At 35.2% G+C, this 10,199-nt stretch overlaps 2 protein-coding genes across 6 annotated transcripts; both read left to right on the top strand.

Moving 5' to 3' along the window:
* The first annotated feature begins 200 nt into the window (after positions 1 to 200).
* Positions 201 to 2,482, top strand: LOC141718327 (endoglucanase 10-like). The gene is made up of 6 exons (XM_074520711.1): positions 201 to 411; positions 489 to 772; positions 919 to 1,356; positions 1,551 to 1,698; positions 1,828 to 1,994; positions 2,086 to 2,482. Exons 1-6 carry the CDS (start codon positions 201 to 203, stop codon positions 2,416 to 2,418), a joined length of 1,581 nt encoding a protein of 526 aa, XP_074376812.1. The 3' UTR covers positions 2,419 to 2,482.
* A 1,409-nt stretch (positions 2,483 to 3,891) lies between these two features.
* Positions 3,892 to 9,723, top strand: LOC141717772 (uncharacterized). 5 transcript variants are annotated; one of them, XM_074519970.1, is made up of 3 exons: positions 3,892 to 4,048; positions 6,578 to 7,486; positions 9,164 to 9,723. In XM_074519970.1, the coding sequence occupies exons 2-3, from the start codon at positions 6,627 to 6,629 to the stop codon at positions 9,336 to 9,338; spliced, it is 1,035 nt and encodes a 344-aa protein (XP_074376071.1). In that variant the 5' UTR covers positions 3,892 to 4,048; positions 6,578 to 6,626; the 3' UTR covers positions 9,339 to 9,723. The 5 variants fall into 5 exon arrangements, with proteins under 5 accessions (XP_074376071.1, XP_074376074.1, XP_074376073.1 ...); XM_074519973.1 differs by having other exon boundaries at positions 3,893 to 4,048; positions 6,625 to 7,486; XM_074519972.1 differs by having other exon boundaries at positions 3,896 to 4,048; positions 6,606 to 7,486.
* The last annotated feature ends 476 nt before the right edge of the window (positions 9,724 to 10,199 follow it).

A 10,199-nucleotide genomic window follows, 5' to 3' on the forward strand; every position in this document is an offset into this window, starting at 1 on the left:
TCTCAGAGTTGTCTGCATGTTGAGAAGTATCAAATGTACGGCATCTGATGAATAAAGAATTGATTAATTGACATTCTCCTGCAATCAACCGATCAATCGCTGATATATGCTGGAAAAAGTCCACTTGGTTTGGGTTATAAACTGGAATTGAATTCTATATTTCATTAAGATAGGTCTCTTGTTAAAGCTTACAAGATTGAATGGAATCAAAAAAACAGAGAGCCGAACTGGGATGGTGCTGGTGGCTATTTGTCGCGGTGTTTGCTGGTCTTGTTGTGATAGCAGCTTTTCTAACACTGTGGAAGGATTTTCACTTCTTCCGGTCCAGGAATTCTCGTGATCATCATGGAACCGTCGATAAATATGTTGATGCTCTCGATATTGCCATGCAGTTCTTTGATATTCAAAAATGTAAAAAATTTAAACCCTCTAAACCTTGTGGGCTTTAATTAGGGCTAATGTATAATGTAATGTTTTTATGATTGCAGCTGGAAAATTGGAGAATAATGGAATTGAATGGAGAGGAGATTCAGGACTGTATGACGGGAAAGAGGAGAACTTAGATCTATCAAAAGGAATGTATGATGCTGGTGACACGATGAAGTTTGGATTTCCAATGGCTTTTACTGCCTCAGTTTTGTCATGGGGAATTTTAGAGTATGAAGATCACATGAAAAAAGCGCGGCAGTTGGATCATGCTCGAGACTCCCTCAAGTGGATCACTGATTATCTAATTAATGCCCATCCTTCAGAGAATGTGCTCTATATTCAGGTAAGTTTTAAATCCAGTCATCACTATGATTAACATCTACCATAACAAATCAATTCTTTGTAATCTGGCAATAATATTTGACTAAATTTTAGCGTTTTATGTGTTATCTGCACGTGTTCATTTCTCTTTTCTCTTTGTGGTGAAAGGTGGGTGATCCAGGAGTAGACCATGCATGTTGGGAAAGACCTGAAGTGATGACAGAGCGAAGGCCACTCACACAAGTGAATGAATCTCATCCAGGAACAGACATTGCTGCAGAAACAGCAGCAGCCATGGCTTCAGCATCACTAGTTTTCAAGAAAGTCGATTCAAGTTACTCTAAATTGCTTCTGAAGCATGCCCAACAACTCTTCATTTTTGCTGATGAATACAGAGGTCATTACAGTAAAAGTGTTCCCCAAGTGCAGAGGTTTTATAATTCTAGCAAATATGAGGATGAACTTCTGTGGGCTGCTTCATGGCTCTATCACGCAACAGAAGATCCGATGTACCTTAATTATGTTACTGTACGAAATGGCAAAGCGTTTGCTAATTGGGGAAACCCGTCGTGGTTTTCATGGGATAACAAGTTAGCTGCAACTCAGGTACATCACCTTGAATAGTACATAAAACCTTTTAAGGCCTTTCTGCTGAAGTGTATTTTTACCAGTAACAAGAATATGAATTCAAGTGAAGCATGTATCTCCTCTTAAAACCAGAAGTCCCCTCCTATCACCTACATTTGTGGATAATGTTTGTGGATACACGGAGAAATTTAAAATTTAGCGTTTTTGAACAGGTTCTGCTATCCAGGGTGAGCTTCTTTGGTCCAGAAGAGATACCAGATGACGAAAAACTTGGCCTTCAGATGTACAGTAAAACGGCTGAGTATGTGATGTGTTCGATTCTACCTGATTCACCAACAAAAACAACTAAAATAACAGACGGTAATCCTTTTCTACCTAAAAACGGCTAAAGCAGCTCTACTAAATGTAGGAAAGTCCAGAATAGTGTCTGTAACTATTACATAATCATCATATTCTACAAACATCTGTTACAAAGCAAATTTGGTGCAGGTGGCATGCTATGGGTTGACGAGTGGAACGCTCTGCAGTACTCTATCGCCACAGCATTTCTAGTTGTTATTTACAGTGATTACATGCATACATCCAAGACACCTACTCTGTACTGCAGTGGTAAACTATACAACGCGACAGACCTCCGCAATTTTTCCATCTCACAGGTAAAATATTCATTTCAATTACTAATAATCTAAATCGCCTTTCCCTGTAATACAACATTTGTAATGATTCTAAGTTGAAAACAATGTGTAGGCTGAATATTTGCTAGGCAACAATCCAATGAGCATGAGCTACCTAATCGGATATGGCAAAAACAATCCTCAATATATACATCACAGAGGCTCCTCAATTCCGGTAAATGCCACAACAGGCTGCACAGATGGCTTCATGTGGCTGAACTCGACAGATCCGAATCCAAATGTAGCAGTAGGAGCGATGGTTGGAGGGCCATTTTTCAATGAAACATACATAGATTCGAGAAATAACTCAATGCAGGGAGAACCAACAACTTACAACAGTGCATTTCTTGTTGGCCTTCTCTCTGGACTGGTCACAACTTCTTCAGTAGTCAAGTCTCTCAAATGATGCTGCAGAATGTAGATTCATTCGGCATAGCTATACAATGTATAAAACAGGACTATTATTCATAGAAAATAGATCAGACAAATATCGCAACAAATTGTAGAATGATGAAACTGGCGCAAAAACACGACTTTTAAAGCTAATAATTATTACTAATATTATTAGAAATTCAATGAGGGGAGTAATTAATTATTAGAGCTAACACGTGCTCTCATGATATATGTTAGCTAACCCGTATTTAAGAAAAGTAAAATGCCGAAAAAAGTTTAATTTACTTTCTACTCACTCCCTTCCAATTTATGTGTCTTTGACTTTTTGTGGTCAAATCGACAATATTTTGACTGAAAAATTCATATAGTATATAATTGTAAAAAATTATAAAAATTATATCATTAGAAAATACATGTAATCAACTTTAATACGTATTCTTTGATTTTTTCAAAATAATAAAAATTGATATATAATTTACCATCAAAGTTGAGTGAATTTTATCACAAAAAGTAAAAAATATAAATTGGGACGGGGAATATTTTTGTAAAGCAAGGGTACATGCAGGAGCTGATGCCTGATAGTATATGTTACCCAACTAGAGATGCACAAAAGGCCAACCGGGTCGGGTTTTGACCTGATCTTAAAAAGCCCGGGCTTTAACCGGATCGGGTTTTTCGGACTTTGACTTTGGCCGGGTCGGGCCGGACTTTCCGGAAATGTTAAAGCCCGTTTGGGCCCTCGAGGCGGGTCTAACTGGGCTTTTTTTTTCGGGTCGGATCGGGCCGGTTTTTTTATAATTTAAATCGGATCGAGTATTATTAGAGATTCTGAAGAATATGTGTTAGCAACTAGATCATCGTAAAAATGTATTAGTTTACATGTAATATTTTATGAAAACATTACTTCGTTGAAAACATTTAAGTTCGGCAAAAAATAAACATGTTTATATAATATATTTTATCATTGTTATAATAAACAATGATATCATTGTTGATAACAATGATATCCAAATATTTATAACAATGATATTCAAATATATATAGTGTACTTATTATATATTTTTTCATTATTTATGCAACGAAGTATATAAATAATATTATTAATCACAAATATGTAAATATATATGTGTTTAAAGTATTATTTATATTTATAGTAAATGTGAATTTATAAATATATAAGAAAATATATTAGAATAATCAGATTATAACCGGGTTTTTTCGGGTTTTTAATCAGGTCGTGCCGAGCCCAAGCCCGGGCTTTTAATCGGATCGTGTCAGGCCAGACTTTGCCTAAAAATATAGGGCCCGTCGAGGCCCGAAGTCCGGACCGGGACCGGGCCGGGTTTGACTGGATCGGACCGGACCAGATTTTCGGGTCCGGACTTTTTGTGCATCCCTATGCCAACTCAAAAAATACGTCAAATTACTGTAGTTAAAATATAAAAAAGATAAAAATTAAAATTATCTAACGAGAGAGAGAGATTGAGAGAGGAGAGAGATAAAAGGCAAAGTAAAAGTTAATCGGGTGGCCTGACTAACGGTCCCAAATTGTAGTGCTCATCTGGGTTTGGTTTGGTGGGCACCCTCCCCTTGTATATTTCTCCATCAATAATCGTCATCGTCAATCTCTTCATTTCACCAAGGTATATACATTATCCCAATCCATTGTTCATTTCGAATTATATAATTCACAAACTGTTGCTTTTTCTTTCTTAGGGTTTAATTTCTCCCAAATTTAACATTTTGGTGTGTTTTTTTTTGTGGTATGCTGATTAGCTTATGTTGTTAATTTCTGTTATGTTTTAATTCTATTATGTTAGGATTTGAAGTTCTAGTTTGGTGATGATCTTATGTATTGATTTGCTTTTGCGGTTTTTTTTTTAATTTCGTGGTGCCATTGAATTATTGTGTAATTTGCGAGATTTTGTTGATCAGTGATTATAAACTTCAGCTTTTAATTCATAAACTTTCAAGTTAGAAATTGATGAATAAGCAACATCTGTCCAAAGTTATCGCAAGATTTTTGACCAATTACAATAGACAAGAAAGGCTACGGACCCCCCTCCTTGCGGTTAAGGTAACGACTTCCGGCATGACCAGCTCCCATAGTGTGAAAATGCTTTTGTGTGAATTTAGATGGGAAAAAATGCAAGAAAAGGCCAGGTTCTGAGGTTAGGTTTCTTTAAGTAATGATCATGTGAGGCTAGAAACTTTAATGACAAACGATCAAATATGCTATTAACTAGTTAAAATATATGTATATCTTCATGTTATTTCTTGACACTTGCACTCTGCTCTTTGCGAGAGAGGTCAAATGAATATAGCAACACTGTAAGATTATATAGTTACTAAGGTAATTTTCCTTATAAATGACGAGCACATGGCTAATTACTTTTGTAGAAGGAAGCTTTTAAAGCAACTTGAAGATAATAAGATATGAATAAATGGTCTAGAATTTGATGATATACAGTGGTCTTAACATTTTTTGAACTTAAATTAAATGACCCTGTTAGTGGAGAATATGCATTATAATTGTTCAAGTAATGCTTTGAGACAAGATATGTGTATATATACATGTATATATATGTACGCTAAAACAAAAAAATATTTGCAGCCTAGATACAAAATCATAAAAGTACATTTAAAACTGAGTTAATACACAAGCACGGACTTCTGTTCAAATACAACCGTCTTAGGCTACAAATTCTAAAGACAAAGATTTGTATTGTAGTAAATTCTATATTTATAAAATATTTAATGTTCAGTTATATATGTTTAGTGATTTCCGGAGGTTTATAGAATTTCGAGACTAAGGTAGTTTATAATGGAGTATGAATCCCCCCCCCCCTCGGTGTGTGTGTGAGAGAGAGAGAGAGACTACCAATATGAAAGACTTGCATTTAACTTGTGCGGAAGAAGATATTTAATTTAGTTAATTATTTTATTTATCTATAAGTATATTGGTAATAATATATACGTATTATCTTGTTCAAATATTCTAGAATTTAGATATATGGTAATAAATAAACACTATGTTACCCAGAATCGGGTACAAGTATTGGCACAAATGCGGATCCAATTGTCAAACTCTTAGTTTTATAAAAAAATAGCATTCATGTATATGATTTGGACATGAGAAATTGGACATGAGTGTGGATTCGACATCTAACATTCACATAAGTGAAATTATACCTACTTTTTATACTTTATATTACTAAATTAGTGTGTTCAACCAAATGAAGAAAACACTACGCAATTGTTTGTCATATTTATAACATAAATCAAAAGGATCACATGAAAATAGTAATCTAGGGACATCCTTCTCTAAAATTAAGTTGTTGTGAAGTATTGTAAAGTATTTTGTACTAGATTTTTTGAAGTCAAAGTGTTCGGTTTCAATGAGAAGGATCCGACTCAGATCCTGTACACACACTCATGTCATGCCCGAATGAAGCCCGAATGACACGGGTATGAGGGCAAAACTGAAAAGTTTGGATAATAGAGGATATATATTAATTCATAGTTACCTATTAAGATTACTTATGTTTTTTAGCATGATGTGGTAGCATTGTGCTAAGAGCTTATCCTCAGTTGTCCCGGGGTTTTGGGTTCCATTCTCATTTACCTCGAGATTTATTACAATGGGTACTACTCAACACATAAAGTTTACTTTCCTTTTATCCATTGTTTTACTGTTTTACTAGTTGTTCAAGTTTTAGGATCTCTGTTTAAACAATTGCAATCTCTAACTCAACAAATAAAGTTACTTTCCTTCTATCTAGTGTTTTACTGTTTTTAGTTATTATTCAAGTTTTAGGATCTCCGTTTAAACAATTTTAATCTCCACTAGTTTGAGAGAGTTAAAATAGATGACAAGATGAATATCTAATTGATCTAATATATTCGTGTCTTTACCTATTCTTTTCGGAGATATAGTTTGTTATATGTTTAAACGCATCCCTAGCTGGCTGCAAAGTTCAAGTTCACAGTATCTAGCCAGTTAGAAGTTTGCCTATATTTTTTTGAGGATGAGGCCCTTTTTTCGTTTCTCTTTCCTCCAAATGTATCAAATCATAATCATATAGATCTTACTCTTTATCGCATGTGTTATTTCAGCTTGAATTGTTTATTTAATTACTTTTTGGGCAATTCAAAAGATATTATGTCTACAGAACTCTTTACATCAAGTTACTGAATCAGCGATTCAAAATTCAAAAAGCAATGGCCACAGGGGAAGATGTTGACTCATCCATTTTGAAGCCTCAATCAAACCAAGAAAGTGTAGTTTGGAAGGAGGATGTGGAACTTGAGCAGTCCCAAGTTGATGATTTACATACAAAACTTATGGAGGTAAATGTAACTATAGATGGGTCTGGGAAAGATGCAAAAAAGGAGTTGGAGGTTCTTTGGCGGAGGGTGAAAACAACAGCAACATTGTTGACCTACTTGAGATCAAGAGCAAGAATCATGGCAGTTCCCCACTTGGCTCAAACTTCCTGCGGTATTAAACAATTAGATGGGGTAGGGATTGTTGACAGAAATGGGACACCACTGTCCGGTTGGTCAAGGAATGTTGATCTTTCTTCATTTGACAGTTCAGATGTTGAAACATGGATTGACATCAGCAATAATTCTGGTGCCCTTGATGAACAAGATGGCCATTATATTGGTGAGATACTCAAGAGTGTCCAGATGGTCACAGATGTAATGGAGTCTCTTGTGAAAAGGATTATTATGGCAGAATCTGAAACTGCTAGTGAAAAAGAGAAGGTAACAATAGGACAAGAAGAAATAAAAAAGAAGGCTTTTCAAATTGATAACATGTCCACGAAGTTGGACGAGATGGAAAAGTTTGCAATGGGCACAAACGGAGTATTGACTGAAATGAGGCAGAGGGTTGATGATTTGGTGGAAGAAACTTCTAGACAGAGGCAGCGGGCTACGGAAAATGAAGAGGAGCTTTCACGAGTCAAGCAAGACTTTGAATCTTTAAAGTCCTATGTTAGTAGTCTCATTAGTGTGAGAGAAACTCTTCTTTCATCAGAGAAGCAGTTTCAAACTATTGAGAAGCTTTTTGAACGGTCAGTATATATTCTTGTAGTCCATTGTAGTCAAACTGTTGAATGCCTTAAACTAGAACATACCTGCTGCAGCCAACCTATTACTCCCCCATTTCAAATAGAGACCTATTTTGATACTTGAAATTTAACTGAGCACGTATTACATGTTTTCCAGACACCACTAAGAGGACTTCAGCACGTATTACATGTTTTTCTTTATTTGTTGTTAGTAGTGTTGGTTTTATTTGAATCAAGATGCAGGTTTAAGGAGATTGCATATTATTCTAGAAATAAAATCCCTTTGGTCGTTGCTTCCTTTTAAGTTTCAAGCTTCCCAAGAACAACTTTTTGACTATTTTATTGTTTCTTTCCTTTTTCAAAATTAAACTAAAGCCCTTAAATTTTATTATTATTGTATTTTGCTAGCTTTTATTTATATTGGTTGAAATCAAACCCACACCCTTAAATTTTTGGGAAGGTAAAGTGGACCACTCAGATGTCGTAACTTATTTATGTAAAAATAATGAGAAGACTTTTAATAGTCATCTCTGTGGGTTTTTTCTTTGTTATAATGAGTTTGCATTTATGTCTGATTATTTTGAGCTCATGAACTGAACTATGCCTGCAACAGTTGCCAACTTGCACTATATCGTATTTGGTCCTGGGTTATTCTTTTTTTGTACAATTTCAGCTCTACTTGTCATCTTAATTTTTTCTTTGTACTCAAATCAACTCACTCTAGTACCATTCTGTTACAAATATATTTTCCGGGTATATTCATGACCAGTTGTTTTCCTCCGCATTCTAAGAGTTGTTTGATGATGCTTTGGATAATTACTGATAAGTGTTTTAAGTACCATAAGGGAATGATGTAGTATGTCTATATGTTAAGGTGATTTTTTTTGTATGCTTGATCAATATTTAAAAAAATAATGTTTTCAAAAACCTGTTTTATTCTTAAACAGGTGAATGATGTAGGTATGTCTGTACGGTTATATTTCAAATTCGCACTGCTTTTTGTTATTTTTACACCCATGTGCCTTTGAACTAGTCCACCTTTTGATGCTTCTCCATGAACTGGTTACTCTAGTTAGCAAATGACATGTGGCACGTGGACAGTTTTACTGAAACACCCCTGTGTCAATGCAACTGTACATGTTAGTCAAAAACATTAGCCACACCTAATACTTATCACGCGTGAAGCCGGTCATTTGCCTTTAGACATGAGGTTGCAACGTCAGGTGCAGTTTCACTAAATTTATGTGTGGTGTAACCCCGATGGTTATCCGAAATAGTTAACTTTCGTGGCTTTTTAGAAACGGGATGCTTAGCTTTTATATGTTTCTCACGCTTTAAAATTTGCCATCTATTCAAGTTTCTTGTGTAAAGATAATTAATAACATGCAAAAAATAGGAAGACTTGTGGTCCGCCTTTTTCCAACCAGGAAAAGGCAGGATCCATGGATAATTCTTCCAATAAAAACATGTGATCTTTTGACTAAACACTTGTGCACTCAAAGCTTATTGTAATGGCTCTAAGTTGTTTTTACTTCTTTATTTCTTAACCTTCCCTTCGAGTCTTGGTAATTAACATTCTTTACTGTCATGCATTAGATAAATAGTTAAGAGCTGCAAATTTGCTCTCCTAGTTGTAATGCTTGTTTGTATCTATAATGTCCTCAACTTTAATTGGAGCAGGTTAGTCGCTAAAACAACACAGTTAGAGTGTGAGAAGGTACAGAAAGAGACCGAAGTGCAAAAGCTTATGGATGAAAATGTGAAATTGAGTGCTCTGCTGGACAAAAAAGAGGCCCAACTGTTGGCCATGAATGAACAATGCAAGGTAATGGCCCTAAGTGCTTCTAACATCTAGTTTTGCAGGCTCACCGTGCTGATAGCCTTTAAGTGATTTCTGGTCTTAAACCTTGTGTTTGGAACTCAGATCGTGAGAAAGATGATTGTATGTGCTTTTGCATCAAATGTACCATGGAAGTTCCCTTGCAAAATTTGTAATGAATTGGAAATAGCCCTGTAGGATCTGTTTTTTCTCTAATGTTGTGTGCTTAGGTTGTAATTAGCCAGTATGGTTGAGCTTCCCTGGTAGGCAGCAGGAACAGAGCCCAGCTCTGATGATTAGAGTGCCAACTTGGATGATCAATTGTGATTTCATGTGTGCAGTCTGCAGATATGTGCACTTGTTTCTTGATGTTATACTTACAATTTCTCGCGGAGGCAAGGTCCTTTGCGCTCTTCATCTAGTGTTGTGTTAAAAAAAATGATTTTTATATTACCGTGTTTACTTGCTTAATATAGACTTTCTCAATTGTGTTTGGTCGGTCTGAAAAGGATTAGATAAGAATACAATTAGGATGGGATAAAATTACGATATATGAATGAATAAGAAGAGCCAACGTAGAGTGAAGGTGATGAAACTTTTCTTAGGGGTGTGGATAAGAATTTTATAGGATTGATACGGTTTATGATTTCATAAGTTGCAACATTTCCTTGCATCTATGAACACTTCGTTTATTTCATGTTTCAACTAACCTCTGACCGTGGTTCTTATTTCAAAAAGAAACAGTTATATCAATTGAGACTATTAAGTATTAAGGGTATTTTAGATTTCCAAATTTCAGGTGTATTTTATTTAGATTATTAAAAGTAATGTAATAAATAAAATTTGTTTGTATTCAATCAGAACTAAAAAGGAATCCTTAGAAATTTTGGAATATTT

This window comes from Apium graveolens, chromosome 4 (genome assembly GCF_009905375.1).
Source record: "Apium graveolens cultivar Ventura chromosome 4, ASM990537v1, whole genome shotgun sequence".
NCBI lineage: Eukaryota > Viridiplantae > Streptophyta > Magnoliopsida > Apiales > Apiaceae > Apium > Apium graveolens.

Bases quoted from the DNA above. Each gene is read 5' to 3' on its own strand.
- LOC141717772 (XM_074519969.1), top strand. From the start codon at position 4,390: ATGAATAAGCAACATCTGTCCAAAGTTATCGCAAGATTTTTGACCAAT. The intron at 4,483-6,605 runs GTAACGACTTCC...TTACTGAATCAG, and splicing joins CCCCCCTCCTTGCGGTTAAG to CGATTCAAAATTCAAAAAGC. The intron at 7,487-9,163 runs GTCAGTATATAT...TAATTGGAGCAG, and splicing joins ATTGAGAAGCTTTTTGAACG to GTTAGTCGCTAAAACAACAC.
- LOC141718327 (XM_074520711.1), top strand. From the start codon at position 201: ATGGAATCAAAAAAACAGAGAGCCGAACTGGGATGGTGCTGGTGGCTA. The intron at 773-918 runs GTAAGTTTTAAA...TTGTGGTGAAAG, and splicing joins AGAATGTGCTCTATATTCAG to GTGGGTGATCCAGGAGTAGA. The intron at 1,357-1,550 runs GTACATCACCTT...GTTTTTGAACAG, and splicing joins ACAAGTTAGCTGCAACTCAG to GTTCTGCTATCCAGGGTGAG.